We start from the raw sequence: 20,539 nt of genomic DNA, 5'->3' as shown, positions 1-20,539 counted from the left end.
TGGACATGAAAGGATTAAGGAAGGTTCTTTGAAACTGAAGAAACTATCAAAACATTTTTGCATAAGGCAGTTTTTTTTTTACATTACAAAAGCAAAAAAAGATAGCATTTTCTTATATGCTTATTTCAGAACCCAACCTTGCAGAAGATGCAACTCCTCTATAAAATACTAGTCCCAAATTAGACATAAGTTAAAAGGCTATCTTCCATTTATTCAATATATGGAATACCAGGGTAAAATAATTACTTACTGTACTGGCAAGGGAGAATGCAAAAGAACTAGAAAAACTATTTGCAAAAATAGAAAAAAGACTTTCATAAAGGTAAAACAACACTATTACCATTTTGCCTTACAAAACCAAACTGATGAACTCTGTTGACCTACTGTCTTTCCTGTAGGCAATCTACAAAAAGTTTTCACTAAGGTGCTCAACAACTGACTCACTGCAGAGCTGAATTTCATCTCATCAGTAGAACATACAAGCTTTCCATTGGGATTCTCTATAAAAGGCAACCTTGTGATAAATGAACAACCAGAGAAGGTTCTAATAAGACTTACCATTGTGTATTGCATTCAGCAACTCTGAGAAAGCTTTTAAGTAAGGAAAAAAGGACTTCAGGTTAAGATCATTCTCAAACACACAAAAGAAATACATAGGCATAGACTGAATCAATATTAATAGAAATCCATTTATCACATATCATTGCTTGAATCATTAAAACAGCATGCTTCACTCGGTTTTTATATGGTGTAAGTTTCTAAACACTGTTGTTTGTTAGCCAATATATTACCTATTATATATAATAAGCTAGAATATTGTCATAATGAGGACACATTTCCTTAGTAATAAATATATACGTAAAGTTACTTTTTAAAAGACGCTTAGAAGTCTATGTAATGTCTTTCTTGCTGTAAGTGAGTATCCATACAGGTAAATCCACCTCTGGTCACACTCAGCAATATTTATTATAAAGAAAAACATCATTTATCATCTAACCTAACCAAACATTCTCATTTCCTAGATTTCAGTATAACAGTCTCAATATATTTAAATGTCTAAGCAAGAAAGCTAGCTAATGCCAACAAATATTAAAAAGTTACATTAACATTAAGAGTACTGGGAACCAAAATACTGAAAATATTATCTCGTTGGGGAAAAGAAGTCTCAATTCAGCAAATGGAAGCACATATAAAAAGGCCAACAATAATTAAATTTGGTCACAATTTGACTACAATATGGATCCTAAACACAGGACAAAGCAGCAAGATACCTTTTTGGAGGCAAAAGAAATCTGTTCAATTAAGAACCCACTGTATTTTTGAAGATTAAAATTTAGAGGTTCAGAGATGGCATAATATAATAGAAAAACACTAGAGTTAGGGGAGTCAAAAAGCGTGGGCCACCAACCCAGTTCCCGGACTTACTGGTTGTTGGACAAGCTCCATCATGCCGATACTGCATGGAAATTTCTGTTGGGAGGGAGGAGAAAGGAAATCAGCAAAGAAGTTGCCAGTGACTCAAATGTAGAAAAAGAAACAGGCCAGAAAAACAGGAAAACATTCACCTAAAAATCTAGCTGAGAAGGGTAAATAGAACTGTGGGAAGAGAAATTATAAGCCAGTAATTGGGATGTGAGGGGGCAGGAAGACCAAACATGATGGAATTTTCACAAGTCTTAATGGGATAGTATGGGAATGTGTGTGTGTACACGGGTATGCAAAGAATGAGAAAGGCATAAGGGCTTACAAATGAATCTGCCTGACAAGTGTCCAGAAATAAATGGATTTACTAATAACAGGGGGTGTAGTTAGGCAATATGATAAACTATTGTGCTTTATATAATTCATTAGACGAGAACAGTCTATTAGAAACAGTTTAATACTGTGGTCAATTAGAAATTACCATTTAAGTATGAAATTTAGTTTTTATCTGAGTGGAAATCCATTATGTACAAAAGTCATTAAACTACACTCAGTTTACTTTCTTGTACCTTTCATTTTTGATATGGTAATGAATGAATAAGCCATTATTCTTCCTCTTTTAACTACATCCAAATGAGGAAAACAAGCAAAGGATGACATGAAGCAGTAAAACACAGCTAAAAGCAAGAGCTGCTCAGAAAATGGGAAATAAATTTCTACATGACATTCCAAAGGAAAAATAATTGATAAAACCAGCATTAAAACTGTGACTCAAAGGACCTGGCCTGCTAATCCTGGAAACAACTGGCATTCCCTTGTAGTTAACACTTGGCCAAATTTGTTTAAAGGAGGGAGATCTGGGAATTCTCTGGCTATTATTTAACTAAAAACATGACCTTTAGGAATCAAATGTACAACAGAGCAAGCCTTCCAAGCAACTATGACTCACACATCTACCCACATATATACCTCAGAAGTAGAGTCTCATCATGGTCCCACTCTGAATAACTTAAAATAAGAAAGACAAAGCAAGGTAGAGCAAGCCAGCACTCACTTTCCGTCATTGTAATGTGAAAAGAATTTTACATTAGGTAGTGTTAAAAAATTCAATTCTGTAGACTAGTTTATGGACCTTTCCAGATGACACTCAAATATAAGACATGGTGGAAGAATTTACCACCTTAACGCTTCATTAACAAATTCAACACAAGTAAGGTTCAATAGGGAGTGAGGCCTACTAAGAGATTGACACAGCACATTGCAGAGAAATAGTAGATGCTTGGAATGGTGCTGAAAAATAATCAGAAAGTCATAATAGCAGAAGGATTTTCTCAATGGGGAAAAAAACAGTATGGCTATTCTGACCTTTGATGTAGTACTTTTTTTGTAGAAAGCAGGCCAGCAAATACTCAAATCACCCAGGACCAATACAAAAATCAAGGGTTTTTCTAAGAAAGCAAATTCCATGGTATATCTTGGTCTTAACAGCATCCAATATCCTGTATGACTTTCATTTATGACCCAATATAATCAATATATAGAAAATCAGAACATGTGTCATTAAGATAGGTTTGAATTATGCTCAGTAACTGTATCTACTCCCTGGTATATGATACTGTATCAGTAACTCTCTTCTTGTGAGTTTATTGGATTAATATTTGTATCTTTATGATTTTGGTATTTGCTTATAGAATTAGCCTATTTGTAGTTAAATCAGTTTTACCAGGGAAAGACTTCTCAGTTTCACTTCACAACTCAGAAGATGTGACATAAACAGGAATATATTTAACAAAACATTTTCATAGTTATACCTGCTCAAGTTAAACCATCATAACCTCCCTATTTGAACATAAGCCAGAACAAATTTCTCTTTATTCACATTTATAACTTACCTCTGTGAAATCTTTTTAAGACTATAAGACTAAGTACATAGGACCATAACAAAAAGATTGACCATCAGAAAAAAATTCCATCACTGAAATAGATTTCAAGTATCTTAACCTAGAAAGGTATAGCAGCATTGTATTAAAGAACTAGACACAAAGATTTTAAAAAACAGGGAACCACATACTTTGAAAAGCCATAACATGCCCAAAAAAATGAAGTTAACTCTAAATGATCAACTCCTTAACATTTAACAAATACCAGACTTTTCTCAGAGAAAATAACAAGATGTTGATTTCTGTAGGAAAAAGAATGTTAACCTTCACTTTAGCAAAATTTAAACTCTCATGAGGTTTACATAAATAGGGAAAAGGACAAATCCAACATGTCAACTCTTCCAAATGCTACACTGGTTTTCAATGTTTCTAAAGACTGTGTGCCCACTTGTTAAGATCTCAGAAGAATATATGTAGTAAAAACTTCAAAGGTTTAACATAAGCTATAAACCAAAACTTACAACTCTTAGTAGCCATTTAAAACAATACACTAATTTTTCATTTTGTACAAGTTACTGTAAAACAGGTCATTAATGAGGATTCATAATATAATTTTATTATAATACAAATCTTACAATCCAAACCCTTGACAACAAAGAGTTTACAGGTGTTTTTCTGGGTTTCTATTCTAATTGGATCTGGAGCTCCGAGAATACATATCTTGCTACATACACACTACTATACGTTGAACATGTCATGAGAGAACTTTTATTAGTGTTAAATTGATGTTCTAATGATTTTAAGAAAATGTGACTGCTTTAAGTAATCACAATTAAGTAATAATTGCTAAGTACTTAAATTTTGCTAGGATACTTCTGCTTTATATCCTAGTTATGGTAAAACAGGAGAAATAACAACAATAGTAGCTGCCCTGCCGATTTCACAAGGTTGTTTCAAGGGACAAACTAGGTAACAATTATGGAGTTCTTTAGAGACTGTTAGGTGCTCTCAAAAAAAAGTCTTACCATTACCATTAGCAGATGGAAGCAATTTTTTTTTCTCCATTAATGAAATTCGCTTAATAGTAAGTTATCAGAATTAAGTCCAGGATGCTTATTCTGGAAGAAAGACCACTAACCTGTTAATTTTGAATTCTTCAGCCTGACCATCAACTCTTCACAAACTCATCCTGCCCTATTTAATCAATATTACCTTAAACTATCCCTCAAACACAAGCTTCTTATTTCTACTAGGTTTATCCCTCAAATATACCTTTACTTCCTTTTCTGATTATATTGTTGGTCTTTTTCTGCCTCCTCCAAAGTACAATTCAAATTTCATCTTCTCCACCTTAAATACCCTTAACTGGCCAGAAATACTACATGAAAAGCTTTATAGACAAATAATTTCATCGGCAGCCTGGCTATAAACACTTGGAAGGCAAGTACAAAATCACATGGGATACTACCACATGATATGTACTCAGTGACTACTAACAGTATTCATTTTTTTTAAACAGATGTTTAGCACTTACTATGTGCAAAGCATGGTGCCGGCAATGAGGAAACAGTGGTGAACATGACAAACATAGCTGCTAACCTCACAGAGCTAGGGTTACAGTTGACCCTCGAACAAAAGAGGTCTGAAACTATCAGTCCACTTAAAAGGTGGATTTATTTTTCAGTAAGTATAATAGAGAAATTTTTGGAGATTTGGTGCAATTTGAAAAAACTATTCTCTCTAGCTTACTTTGTTGCATAATACTTACAAACATACAAAACATGAGTTAATTATGTTGTTGGTTAAGACTTCTGGTCAACAATAGGCTATTAATAGTTAAGTCCTGAGTGGTGCTCCTAACCCCATTGTTGTTCAAGGGTCAGCTATATAGTGCATGTTACAGTTTAACATCATAGCCTACTGGTTCTTAAAAAGGACACCTTCATTGTTACTAAATTAACAACTTGTCATAAAAGCAAATTAATCTTTTTAAATGGGCATCATGAAAAACAATTCCTGATAACATAGTACACAGTATACATATTTTTCCTTCCTACTTATTTACATGAGAAAGTTTCCTGCATTTACAATTACTAATGAGTTCTCAATCTAAAATTAGTACAAAAGAAAACTGAACATTTTCATACTAGTAAGAGATACTCTGTTGCAAATTAAATTATTGGCTTAAATTTTCTCATTGATCCCACTACTTAAAATATGACTGACATTATTCTAGTGTGGTTTTAGACCCTCATCAGCAAACATCCTTTAAATTTTATAATTAAGTGTCTTAGAATCAAGGAAAATGCACAGCTCCACCACTTAGAGCTATGAGAATTGTCAGCTTCTTCTTTCACATAATGAGTAATAATATTTGATGTTTGTCAAGTGCTTAAGCCTGTATAGCACATACTAACTTTCAACAGTGGTTACCAGTTCTTAAACTTATAGTAAGAAGGTGTAATTCCTAAAATCCATGGCTTTTAGTTAAGAACAGGTTTTTTTTTAGGACTACTATGTTCACCAATAAAAGAGTGCTGTGACCTAGTCATAAAACTTCTTTAAAATCTATAAAATTAAAGAACACATAATCTAAAATAGTTTTAAGTAACTAATATTATTCCATAATTATAGCTTTAACAAGACATATACAATTTTCAGAGTGATTTTAAACACGTTTAAGAAAAAAATCCTTCAAGTCAAAATTTAAGTCTTTTATTTTCATAAATAATAATACTTATGGGAATTTCTTCTTAAATTTCTGTTTACCTAACAGTGATGCAAAAGGGAAACAAACTCATATTTTTATGCCATACATGTACCACAAACATTGCCCTACTGAAGCAAATACTGTGTAAAGTATACAATTGCCCACATCTATAATGTCCCTAAATATGTGTAATAGGTATGAAAATCTTTTCAGGGATGTAAATCAGTATTTAAGTCCATTAATATGAGGCTGTATGTTTCAAATGGCATCCAAATGAAGTTTCTGAAATGCAGTAATTTTCAGCTTTGCTTCCATGTATAAGAAATCAGTGAGGATCTCTTTTCACAAATGCAAATTTCAGCTTAATTTTTCAGTAAATTATTCATCTGGTTACAGTGCCCTTTGTAAAAATGAATATGAACTCAATTTCTTCTAAGTAAATTTATCACAATTTACTTTTTGTGACTAAAAGTTAAGGCTAACTAACTGCTTAAGCCCTTCTGTTCTCAAAGGAAACATATTATGTAAATAAAATACATATTCAAGTGTGCAATACATTTGAACCTTTTCAATTAACTTATTTATCACTGCAATTTATATTTTTGCCCCTTTAAACAGATGTTTTCAACCAAGGATGATCTGCAAATACACCCCAAATTTTTTTATAATCACAATGGGGTAGAGGGAATCTTGGGGGCTACTGGCACATAGTGGTTAGGGGTCGGAGATCCTGACAAACATGCTATAATGCACAGGACCATACTACACAAAAAAGATTTATCCCAACCAAAATGTCAACAGTGCTGCGACTGAGAAATCCTGCTCTAGAGCCACCCTTAATGTTACTGATGAAACAATCCTTCCATAGTTTCCACTCATTTCTCAAGAACACTTGTCAAACAGGTCCACCACAGGCGCTGAAGCTAGCTAACTATGAGAAATGGAAAGAAATCCTTAGCTGTGTGCTCTTGGGCAACTTATTTTATCTGTCTAAGCCCCAGTTTTATCACCTGTAAAATAAGGACATTAATAGCTCTTATTTCATAAAACTGTTGTAAGGATTAAACAATATAATAAATATAAAGCACTTAACAGACTGTGGCACAAAACAGATTATACTTACTATTTTTCACATTTGACCATTACACATGGTTTCTCCCTCAGAATGGTCTTTTTTATGTTTACTGAAACTAATATCTGAACAAGTATAAAAAACAATCCAAAAGTCTATTTATAAAATACACATGAACATTCTTCATTTGAACTGTATTTATTATTTTTCCATATGATTTCCTACCTATCCTCTCTACCAACTAATAAAAATGATCAAATCTATAATACCTTATATCATTTCTACAGAGATCTAAAGTCAAGAGGGGTGAGGTTTATAAACACTCATTTAAAACCATCTGCCACAAATTCAAGATGTAATGTAAAAGATGAATGTTGATATTTAGCTAATATCTAAACTGTTAAGTTTCTGTCTATAATTGTGCATCTTAAAATTTTTATAAATTGAAATATTCATAATACAAAGTACAGATTAAAAAAGCATCCCAATGATGTAACAACATACATAAATTCATTTGTACTATACTTTAAAAAATGACAAAAAACTGTTAAACATACTTGAAAACAAAAAGAATATACATCATTTTAGATATTGCATGAATAAAATTAAGGTTCATAAATTTAAATCATTTATCACTGATTAAAAATATTCCAGATTGAGTAATTCAAGTAGATATGTGTGAGGAATTGGGAAAATGAAGACTAGTTGAAGTTTTGAGAAAGGAAACTCAAAAACAAATACCAATTCAAAAATAGTGCAGAAACTCTCACACCTTAAATGTGAATTCTGAGTTTGGTTTTTAAATTACTGTGCAACAGCAGCAAAAAAAAAAAAAAAAAAAAAGGAAATTAATTTTAGGTGTCTCGTAAGAAATTAAAGACCAATAAACTATATATTAACCTATATTTAGTAAGGTAATATTAGTGCCAAACACAATTGGCTAAGATCTAAGAACATAACACTTTTTTGTTCCATTGAGACTGAGATAATTAAATGTCCCTTAGCAACTCAAAGTATTATCATAACAATAGTTTAAAATGAATTTACTTTTTGTGTAAAGGAAGGGTGGTGGTGGTGGGAATAAGGGAGAAAAAAAATGGGCAAATTCCCTACCTGAACCAACTGGAGATGAGCCAACACTAAGACTTTGTAAACTTCCATTCCTGAGCAATGTAGGAGACTTCTGAAGACTAGAGCTCGTTACACTTCCTGCAGCTGATGCTACAGATGATGTTGGTGAAGCAGACGAAACTGAGAGATGAGAAACATTCTCTTGATTTTTGTTTCCTTTGGGTCTACCAGGCCCATGCTTACTTTGCTTACTTCCTTTTCTTTTCTTTTCCTTTACAGTTTCTTCTTCTAGGCCAGAAGTTTGAGCCCGCTTATATCCTGCTGTAGGAAGGCTGGAATTACTCAAATCTCCAGGTGAATTTTCAAAGCTTTTAGGCTGTGAAATAACCGCTGAGGTCGAAGGGAGACCAATTATGGAACTAAAACTATTTACCCCCGCTTCCTGGCTTCCAGACTCTCCTTTGTGTACATCTTTGGTTGATGATGACTGTTGGGAGTGAGTGTAACTGTCATTACGCAGATCTGAGTCTGTAAAGCTCAAGAAATCCTGGGGAGACTGTACTGAACTTCCCGAAGATGATTTTACACTGCCTGGAGTTCCTGAAAAACTGCCTGTAGTGGGGGAAAAAAAAAAATGGGGTAGGAAAAGAAAAAATTGGATGCAAAAGTTCCCATGAGAAGTAGAAATGATACAATCATCAAAAAGAGATGGTGAAAAAAACTAACTAGAAAACTTAGGACATCACTGTGAAACAAAGCTAGATTTTAAAAAGGTTACTACTGTAATCAAGTTTATCTATAAAATCCTCTTTAAAAAATACTTGTCATTTTACAGGTATTAAACTAAATATTAACTCTTGAAATGCAAGCTATTACTTGAACAGTTACCAGGTTATAAGATGTATTTTACTTAACCTACCTTTGACCATGGCAGCATTCCTTAATTCTCCCCCAAATACCTGTGTATGCTTGAGAAAGGCCTGAAGAACAGCCAAGTCTCAAGAAGACTGACAAGACTACAACTGGACTTTTAAAGGCTGGGAGAACTTCAAGTTTTTCAATTTTTAAAGATATAATTTTAAATGTTTCCAACATTCCAGTAAGAACTAAAAGATGTTGCTTAGTTTATAAATTCTATGTTTTAACTTCAAGATAACTTTGGTGAATTCAGTTAAATCCACCCCATCAAAACATGGATTTGAAAAAAATAATAATGATCACATGGAACCTAATATATATACCCTACATTTCTCCCAGTCCATTTCCCACAAAGCTGCATTAAAAAAACCAGCTACTAACATTCTGCTACTGCTTTTATAAAAGTAAAACCATAGGAGAAGCACCTCTAATGAATCTCTTCCACAACTGCTTTTTCTCTCTCCACTATTTAAAGAACATTAGTAGCCCACCATGTCATTATGAGATATAAGAACCTCAAGGTGCTTGTTAACTTGATAGAAAGACAACATGACTGGGATGAAACAACAGTTTGGCCCACCGCCCCACTTCACCAAGTCCTCTCCTTCACCCTTGCCAAGTGAGGTGATAAGTGTTTAGAACTGAGTTGTGACCACACACCTACTGTTTCATAAAACTAAACTATACCACATTTTAACTATTACATTTAAAAGCAAAAGCTCAAAAAAAAGTGTTTTATTGGAATGGAAAGGAAATTTCAAGCTAAGTGTTAAATTTTATTGCAGAGTACAGTCATAAGAAATCACACATAAGTCCATCTAAATATTTAAAGAGGTATTTTTTCCTCACACACAAGAAATAATTTACTTTTAACTAAAGCCTCAAGGTTTTGATTTTAAAATTTTAAGCTCTTCTTAAATGGCTTATTAAAAAAGAACATTAATAGTTCTAAAATTTAGCTCTTTCAAAAGATATGTTTTATTCAGCTATAAGCATTTTCAGGTTATGTCTATATAGAGAAACATAATATTAAGAGATCATTTACATTATATTAATCACTTCAGAATAACTGCAATTTGCTTAATTAACTATAAAGAAGTTCTTTATTATCCATTCTGATCTGTCACCATCTGTTTTTTTTCCTACACATTTTTGTTTTTACAGCTGGTGTTAAAAGCTCACTACAGTGTAGCAAATAACATTTAGTATATGCAATACTTAAATGTGTATTTTCTAAAATTCACATACTACCTACAATGAAAAAAATTTATCTTAAATACTGTACCTTTAAATTTCAATTTTTAAAACTTTGTAGACTATTACCTCAGATATGAAAACATAACACATTCTCTACCATGTCTTAACAGAGGTAGGAAAGACTCATCAATGTTGTGAAGTTTAAGAAAATGAGATCCTTTTCCTAAATTATGGATTAGTACTTCAAAGTTCTAAAACTCAAAAATGCATTTTCAACTATGAAAAAAAGGGTCTTAACTATAGGGAAGAGATGACTTAATTCTGTTACTGTCACATTCAAATGTGAATGAAGTTACATTAACAATTAATTGTCTTGTTTTCAATTAATTAATTTTACTATTTATTTTCCAAAATGTCATAAAAATAACAATGTAAAGTAAATTTATTTATTTTTTTAATCTGGCATTTTATTTCTTACTCGTCTAATTTTTGCTATGTAAGGCAAAAAAAAAAAAAATCTGGGACTTGAAAATCTTGAAGTCCAAAATAACTATTAGTTTCAAATATATGAAATACTTTTTAATGAGAAGTCAGCAAACTAGGCAACCTCTCTCCATATTCAAATTATATCCTGGTATATTTTGGATATAATTTATTAGCAGCAAAGGCCTGAACAAATCTTAAAAACGGACAATTTTCCCCCTTCATTTACTCCTAGGGGCAAAGGGGAGGATCAGGAAAAGACATCTATTGTAAACTTTACTAATATATTTATTGTCAACAGTTTTAACATTTATATTTCTCAAAATATTCATGGTCACATTAAAAATTACACAAAATAAAAAAACCTAGAACATAGGGCTAAAATATTCTGAAGTTTAGCTCAGTTATTCTGCTTTCCACAAAACAGGGTTGCCATACAAAATACAGCCTGCCCAGTTCATTTTGAATTTGAAACAACAAATTTATTTTTCACTATGGTTAACTTAACAGTAGGTTTTCACTTGCTTAACTGAAATTCAAAATGAACTGCACATACTGTTATAGCAGCCTTATCACAAAATATGTAGGCTGAGCAAAATTATACTTTAACTTCAAGCTTTATAATAAATGCATTAATAATAAACTATTATTTACTGAGCAACTATTTAAATCCCCTAAAAATTGCACAGTAGTTGTTTACTTACTAAAATATATATACCTTAACTGTTTTAGTGTTTAATTAGGAATGGTGAATAAAAACAATTTGTGAAAAAGAATGACTGTAAAGAGCAAAAAGGAAAACTACAGCTTTTTATTGTTTTTCTCCCCAAACTTAATCTTTATTCCACATCTATTTAAACATTAAAATTACAGTTCAACTTTGGAAACAGATGTCATAATATTAAAAGGAAGCAAAGGTCCCAGAAACATTTTAACAAAGAACACTAGTCATTGAAGTAATCTAACCACAGCAAGTAATCATAAAAAAACTCCAACGATCCATTACATATAAATAAAAACTAAATTCTTTTACAAAACTTAATTACTATTAATCATTAGAACAAATACTTTAACTAAAACATCATAATTAATACCTTGCTGGAAAGGACTAGCTGCTGACACAGTGGTTCCTGGATTTCTTCCACCAGGCTTTCTTCCTCTTTGACCTGAGCTGTGAGCTGAAGATTTCTTCCCTTTGCCCTCTGACCCTCTTGCCTCTGAAACGTCTTTTCCACTAGTTGTGTGCGCAGAGACTTCCTGAAAATTGGCATTTGTAAATCGTGCTGCAGTATCTTCCAAGCGCTTCAATGATCCAGATATAGAGTTGCTGCTAGTGCTTGTGTAAGTCTAACATTGTGATTGAGAAAGGGAAGTGAAATGAAAAAGGACTGATTACATTTTGAAAAAAAAGATGGCACATTAATAGTTATTACACTTGCAAGATAAATATATGAAAGTTTCAGTTATAAGTAAGTCCACCTAAGAAAATCATGTAAGAACAATTTAAAGTCTGTTACAAGCATTTTTTTAGTGTACGTAATTTACAGTATGGCTGTTTGAGCATCAAACTTCAGCAATGAATAAAAGTACATATTAGTCTTAGTCATATTTATTCAGTGACATAAGGTAAGTAAAGGTACTTATTTCCCAAGCAACATAATTTTCAACAAGAACATACTACTTTTCTAGTCATGAAATTAAAACTAGCTTTCAGTGTTTGGCACAAAGGCAACAATTAGAAGTAATGTGTTACAAATTCATGAGAGGATAACCCTAAGATTATAAGAACCTAGCATAGGTCAGAACAAGAATTTCTTAAATTCAAGTGAAGGCTGCTTTTCAAAACAGAAATATTAAAGGCTCTGAAACAAATAATTTCTTCCCATGATTAAGTTGAAGAAACAGTTATATTTTGCAGTTAAGACTTCCAAAAATTTCAAGTATTATTGTATCCTAAAATTGATTCTCAATCATACCCTAGATCTATATGTTAGAGAAAAATGGAAGAGACAAGTATTTGTTTAAGCAGTTTATAGTGTTTAATAATCATTTTAATACAAAATGTGTGCAAATAACAGCAAATTAAATGACTACGAAAATGTGAAAAATGTGTTATAACAGGTATACATTAATCAACATGCTTTGAAATGAATGTTTGTAAGGTCCAAAGGATCAGGGTTTTTTTTTAGCAGGGGTGGGGGTGGTTGTTAAATTCACTCAGTGCCTAGAATATATAAAAAGTTTTAAATTTCTGTTGAATAAGTGTTTTTCTAATACATCTATCTGAATCTCTGATATAATACAAATGAAAAATATGAAACTACACAAATTGAACTTTCTCATTTAACTACCACTCAATACAAAGCATTAGATAAATTTGAAAAATAAAGTGGTCAATAAATCACATTTCAAAATGGTCGGCATTTTTAGCAAAATTAATGTTCAAAAAGAGGAATACAGAAGGTTTCAAATGTTTTGAAAACCAAATTATTCTTTAGTACTACTTTTCTGCTATTTGTCCCCTAATGTTGCCCCCACATCATCTCACTGCCAATAACAGATTTCCATTATCAAATATGAGACATTATCTCATAAAAACAAACTAACCACTATTCTAATAATCTATAATCCACAAATAAGAACAAGTTTACAAAGTTAAGTTTCAGGAGAAAACAAACTCTAATTTAACAAGTCAATCATATTTAAGCTGATTCAACTTCTTGGGTTACTTAGAAATATGAACCTTTCCCATGCTGAGCAGGTCACTCTGGAAACCACCCCACTTCACTTTTCAAATATTTTTCCATTAATTCAAGTTAGTTGATCCTGAGATTCTCCATCCCACTTACATATGACCCTACTGAAGTTTAAAAGTCATCTAAAGAAAATACACTGATGCTGTTCTTCATTCATGTACTTTGTCCACGTATCAGATAAGGAAAAGAGATAGAACTGGGTGGAGTACCAAAAACAGAAATGTACTATTTGCTTTGACATACCAATCTAAATTAAGGTCAGCCAATTTTTTCATTCATTTAATAGAATATCCTTGTTTATCTCTGAAATATAAATATGTCCAGAAATCCAGTGAAAATGAGACATTGGGTATAGTCAGAGTAGGGTGAGGCCCTCTGGAAAAAGCAAGGCAGGATATTCACAATCAGAGCAATGTAAAAATGTAAAGAAGTCCCTATCAAAACTCTGTGTTAAGCATTATGCAAAGTCAAGGTCACACTAATTCTCTAGGGTAAAGATACCAGACTAGGAATACAGTACACCTTCAATGAGATCAGTTAAAGAGCAAAAGGCCAGGAGCAACTTGGCCTGGAATGTCTGAGTGTTCTGCAAGGGTATCTCAGCATAACCCAGGACTTCACTGTAAACAGCCCTAGCAAACAGACAACAACTCTGCCCACCTTGAGGGCAGGGCAGGTGGTACAAGTTCACACCCTAAGCCCTCAGTTCCCCCAAATCCTCAACTGCCTATAAATCCCCTAGACAATGTACCACCCTGGGCTCTCTTGTCCCCTCCTGGCATGAGCCAGGAGCAATTTCCTGTCACTTTATTTCTAAATAAAAGCCAGGCTCTCCTACCTTGGGTGTTTGCTAAGTTCATTCTTTGACTCTGCAAACAAGAACTCCAGCATCAAAAACATGACACTTGGAAGAAAAGTTATTACAAAGAAAGCAATAAATGAAAATTGAGAATATCTCAATGACAAAGTCACACTAATCAAACTGTAACACATTTTTTTTTTAAGTTTGACATTTTTTAAGTTTCAAAAGTTATCACAGATTTCTCAGTAAGGAAAAAAATTTTAACTGAATATTGCACTTAAAAAAAATTATACATGACAAAAAGGTAAAAAAGGTCTACATAAGTTTTACTCAGAGACCTCTACCTTAATTCCACTTTTTTAAGTTAATTTAAGAATATTTCTCCCATAATATACTATTGAAATAATACAGTGTTGTGGAATTCCATTACAAACATATAATCAATTCAAAATCAAGACAGTAGAGAAAGGTCAAAAGAGAGGATAATAGTGAAGGGCTGAAAGAAACACAGTAAGTGAGCCTAACACCACAAACCTGTTGTTCCTAAGTTCCACACCCTAAATAACTTTCACAGTATGAGCATTTCACTGCTCTGAGTGACTGTAATGCTTAATCATAAATATTTTTCACTTAAACTGACCTATAAAAATGCAAAATACTTCAACTGGTACTCAATTGAACAAAATAGAGGGATTTTTTTTTCCCCTTTCCACCAGAGCTAAAACCAGATACGTGGCCATACTGAAAGTCTAAAAAGAAGTACATGAATACTTTGGTCCATATGGTGACTTAAAGCAACTTAATCTTTTAAAATGTGTATGATTTTTGTTTTGTGTCTAACTATACTTATCAGTCCTCACATAAGATAGAACATCAATATGCCTACTAAACAGCACTAATTAGGAATAAAACATTTCCTACTTCAAACAAAAATTTTAAATTAGACTCAGAATTAAACAATGACCGTATATTACAAAATAAAAAAAAGAGCATGTGGGTAAAATTGTAATATTTCCAGAATATCTTGCCTCGCTTAAGTATATCTGCATATCAATAGGCACTCAGAGGTGGAAAGAAGTATGGCTTTAGCGCATTTGCATCATTCCTCAGGGGTGGAGAGTTCATCTCTGTATCGGTGGGTAATTACGTGGGCAAAGAGGGCTTATCTGTACCTGAGAGGTGAGGGGAGGGCTGGTTTTGCTTCTGCTGGAGCAGGAAAGAGAGAAGGTCTCCCAGACTGCAGTTTGTAAGCAATAAGTGGATTTTAAACTTTATTTCTCCCTTTGACGGATTTTGGTTTTTAGAGGAATTTTGCCCTGGGATTTCCTGTTCCCAGACTTACAGAGCAGTTTGTTTTTAAAGTATTGTTACCTTAGATTATTCTACAAAACTCTATAATCCACATTCAGGAGAAGGAGGCTGGGGGAAAAGAAACAACCAATTGCTGGGCCTTCCACCAACATGATGAAACACAAAAATGCTTGCTAAACTATTTTTTAAATTATGTGCTATTCAACTGTACCTCAAAAACCATAAGTTTATCACTAATCCAATTCTTAAGAATACAGCACAGAAACTGTCAAACATGAATGAAGCACAGAAAGAATGAAGACTTTTAGAGGGACTGAGGATTCAGTGAGCTGTGCAACTATGTTAAGTAGCCTAATTTACATGTTATTGGAGTACTGAAAGGAGAGAGGGAGGGCAAAAAGAAAAATACTTAACAGCAGAAAAATTGCAAAACTTGATTAAAACTAAACCTACAGATCAATTAACCACAAGCCCAGGTAACACGAAGAAGAAAACTCCATGAAAGTACATCATAAATTGCTTATCACTAAAAATCAACAATAAAGAAAAAATGATAGAAGCAGTCAAGTAATTTAAAAAGAAAAAAAAAGGAATGCCTTATGTACTAAGAAAAAAAAGATAAAGATGAGAATAGATTTCTCATGGAAACAATGCAAGCTGGAAAACAGAACAGCAAATCATTGATGTATTAAACAAACTAACCCAGAATTCTGTAACGAGCTAAAATATCTTTCAAAAGCAAAGCCAAAATAATTGCTTTTTCAGATAAAAAAGCTGAAAGAACTAATCACCAGCAGATCAACACTACAATAAATACTAAGGGTTGTCTTTTAGACACAAGGAAAACAACAAAGGAAGCATGGATCTACATAAAGCAATTAAGAGCACTTGAAACAGTAATTACATGGGTAAATATAAAAGACTTTTTAATTATTAAAGTCTCTTTGTAAGGTAATTGGTGATTTTGAACAAAACTAAAAACAACTGTAAGGTTCAAAAATATGCAAAAAACTTAAAACATGACAAAAATAGCACAAAGGCCAAAGGAACGGAAGTATATAGCTGTAAGGATCTCATATAATATATGTAATGTTACAGTATCATTTGAAGGCAGACTCTCAGCAAGTTAAACATATATATTATAAATCAAACAATAAAATAATACAGCAAAGAATTATTATTAATCAGTGAAAATGGAAATATAAGAAATTTTCAAGGAAAAAGGAAAAAAGCATATAAGAACTGATGGGCAAAATAAAAGGGTTAGCAAGGAACTGATTTAAAATACAACCATATCAATAATCATATTACATGTAAATTTTCTACATACCCCATTGCAGGCAGAGATTCAACAAGACTACATTCAACAGGAACAGAATGAATGAATATACCATCTTTTGAAAAGCACACAAAACATTAAACAAGATAATCTATGTTCTCTGTGATTTAAAACTAAATTCTCTTAAACTCAAGACTGTATGCTGCCTATAAGAAACCCATTTTAAATATAAAGATATGAAGACATTAAAAGTATAAGAGAAATATCAGTGTAACACAAATCAAAAGAAAACTAAATTCATAATATTAATATGAGGCAAAGTAGATTTTAAAACAAGGAATATTACCACAATAAAGCAGCCTAGTCATTAGGAAAATAAAAAAATTTTAAATGCTTCTGCACTGAATAGACCTTCAAAATAAATGAAGCAAAAACTGACAGACTAGAGAAAATGGAGAAACTGCAAAATCCATAATTGGAGTTTTAAGAGGTTGATGTTCTCTTCTCAATAACTGACAGAATAGCCCCAAAAAAAAAAAAAAAAGTAAAGATATAGAGAACAATATAAATCAATTCAACCTATATGATACAGAAAAACTACATTCAACAACCGAATGTACAATCTTTTGAAAAGTACACAAAACATTAAACAAGATAATCTGTTCTCTGTGATTTAAAACAAAATCACAAAAACTGTAAAAGGAATATAAATATATGATATACAATATATAACTATAAATATGACACAAATTACAAATCAACAAGATACGTATATAAATGTTGAATCACTGTTGTATACCTGAAATAAGGCAACTATACTTCGATTAAAAAATATATAAATATAAGATATGCAGAAAGTTCCCAAATATTTCAAAAGTAAGTAACACACATTTAAGTAACCCATGTGTCAAAGAGGAAATCAGAAGGAAACCACAAGGTATTTGTTTAAATGAAAAAAGAAATACAACATGAAAACATCTATAAGTAGTGCTTAGAACAAAGTTTGTAGCATTAAATACCCATATTAGCACTTCTGGAATCTGGTCTAGTATGTAAGGAACTTGTAAGTCTTCATTCTGTCCTAATAAGTGAAAGACTAATTAACAAATTGAAAAACTCAGTAACTCTTCTTCAATCCATCAGAGAAATGAGATCACAGGGCAAATCACTAACCCCAAAACTGTAAGTAGACAGATGGATACAGAGAATCACAACCCACCCAAGCAGAAATCTCCATGGGAACCAGTATGAGTGTAGGAAAACCTCAGACATAATTGACAAATTGTTGAAGGCTTAGTGTGGACAAGTCTGAGAAATAAACCTCCAGGAGGACTCAGTCAAAACAGGAGCCGTAAAACTTTTTGGAGTTTTACCTTCAGGAGCTCTACCAGGTCTTCATCGTGAATATCAGAAAAAATAGACTCAGGCTTCTAGAAGGGTAGAGTGAAAAGAACAATTCTGAAATATGCCAAGGTATTCTGCAAGGCCTGCCTTCAGTATATGCTATTTTACAACAGCATAATTATATCAAAGCCTAATGTGCCTGGTAAAGGGAAATACCCAACTCCAACCCAGCAGCATCCTGGCCCACTAAAGTAATGTGGAGGGTGGGAGTGAGAACCACTTGTAAGGTTCACAGTCCAGGGACACAGGCCAACCAACAGAGTAAGAACTAATCATAGGACTACAGAATGCTCCCCCACCCGACACCTTACCACCACGTTACTAAAGGCCTACTTACCACAGTTCCTTTTATCCAGTACATCCTACCTGCTTTCAAAGAAAAAAATTGTAAAAACATGTGAAGAGGCGAAAATTTGAAGAGAATGAACAAGCATCAGAAGCCAAGATAGATACAGCAAGACTATCAGAATTACCAGACCAGACATTTTTGAAGCTATAATTAATATATTAGGGGATATAATGTAAAAATTACACAACATGCAAGAACAGATGGATATTAACAAGCAGAAAGAGGAAATTCTAAGGAAGAATAAAAAAGGTATGATTGAGATCAAAAACACTTTAACATAAATGAAGAATTCCTTTGATGAACCCACTAGTAAGTGTATGTGGCTGAGGAAACAATCTCAGAGCTGGAGGTATGAAAATAGAAATTTTCAATTCTGGGAAAAAGATGGAAGAATAAGAAGGCAAGGTTTCCACCCAACAACACTTCCTCCCAAAAACACATTAAACATGAAAATACAACAGATATAACTAAACCTGAAAACAACCAGAAGACTGCAGAACTGTCTGCATACATCTGGGGAAGGGAACACCTCATAGAAAAGGGTAAAGTGGCAAAGTTGAAATCCACATGTACCCAAACCCTTCCCCAATCCCAGTTCACAGGAGGGAGGAAGAGGAATGGAGTAGGTTGGGAGCAGGATCTCAGGATCGTGGAACACCTGGCCCTGGAGATCTGCTCCGGGAACAGGAGCCCACATTACATGGTGCTCTGGTGATTAGTGGGACTGGGCAACAAAAACAGGTGGAACACTTGAAAAGGCAGAAATTCCAGCAACTTGTGGAGAACAGGCATGCTCTACTGACCCTGAGACAAAAGCAAAGTGAGCAGTTTGAAAGACTTATGAGTAGCAGGAGGGGTGCCAGAGGGGCAAGGGTTACATGAAGCTCTCTGCTCAAGAGAAAGGGAGGTGGACATTAACTCCCCAGACTGCCCTCAGCCCAACAGGTTGGGAATACTCGGGAGCGTGAGACACCCCATCCCCCTCGCTGGCAAGAAAGCCCTGAGGCTCCTCCACGTGGCACGCGGATAGTCCACTTAGCCTGGCAGTGGTGTCAGACTTTGCTCTGGGTAGGCAGAGGAAAACTTCCCAGCTTTTTGGGCCCTCGTTCAGCCCAGTCAAGGAACTGTCTGCAGGAGCCAGCACTGGAAGCTCGTTTCTCACTGGGGGAGCCAATCCCACACAACAGGCCTGGGCAGACAAACAGCAGCCTGTACACCCCGTAAACACTGCAGCCCTCACCACTACTGCAGCCCTAGCAGAGGGAGGCCCTGTCCACAGCAACTGCAACAGAGACTGTGCTGTTAACACAGACACGGAGAAGCAAACAGCCCACCTGAAATCAGATCACTACAAGCCAGATAGAAAGGTGACCTGCCCACTGCACGTTAACAGCTGGGGCTCCCTCACTGGAAAGTGAAGTGTCTTGTGCTTCTGAGCACTAGAGGGTAACACCTAAACAAAACTATTACTCCATAGGACACACTGAAAAAATGAAGCATAGGAATTTGTTCCATACAAAGCTGCAGGACAAAACACCAGAAAAAGGGCTGAATGAAACTGAAATCACAAATCTTTTTGATAAAGACTTCAAAGTACCAGTCATAAACATGCTCATGGATCTACAGAAAAACACTCAAGATCTCAGAGAGTACCTCAACAAAATGATAGAAGACCTGCCTGCAAAAGACCTACACAGAGTTAAGAATACAGAATCTGAAATGAAACATACAATAGGGAGATTTAACAGTGGACACCCACAGGTTGAAAACTGTAAGTGACCTGGAAATTTGGGAGTAAAACAAAAACAAAACAAAACAAAAATGAAGTTAAAAAATAGAAAAAAGGATCTCTAGGAATGAAAAAATAAGAGAGCTGGGTGATGAA

At 33.7% G+C, this 20,539-nt stretch overlaps 1 protein-coding gene across 10 annotated transcripts in view; it reads right to left on the bottom strand.

The window, feature by feature from the left end:
* MLLT10 (MLLT10 histone lysine methyltransferase DOT1L cofactor) overlaps positions 1-20,539 on the bottom strand; it is a 288,476-nt gene that overhangs the window by 69,640 nt on the left and 198,297 nt on the right. For 6 of the 10 annotated variants that reach the window (XM_057498271.1, XM_036880905.2, XM_057498277.1 and 3 more), the window contains 4 exons: positions 11,848-12,100; positions 8,198-8,767; positions 1,426-1,470; positions 559-591 (listed from right to left, as the gene is read on the bottom strand). In XM_057498271.1, coding sequence (XP_057354254.1) covers positions 559-591; positions 1,426-1,470; positions 8,198-8,767; positions 11,848-12,100 — 901 coding nt within the window. Of the gene's footprint in view, positions 1-558; positions 592-1,425; positions 1,471-8,197; positions 8,768-11,847; positions 12,101-18,274; positions 18,332-18,642; positions 18,672-20,539 lie in introns of all 10 variants that reach the window. The other 4 variants (XM_036880903.2, XM_057498272.1, XM_057498278.1 and 1 more) reach the window with 4 other exon arrangements.

Source organism: Manis pentadactyla, chromosome 3 (genome assembly GCF_030020395.1).
Source record: "Manis pentadactyla isolate mManPen7 chromosome 3, mManPen7.hap1, whole genome shotgun sequence".
Classification (NCBI taxonomy): domain Eukaryota; kingdom Metazoa; phylum Chordata; class Mammalia; order Pholidota; family Manidae; genus Manis; species Manis pentadactyla.
Note: the sequence above shows the minus strand (reverse complement) of the source record. Positions and strands in the feature narration are given on the sequence as shown.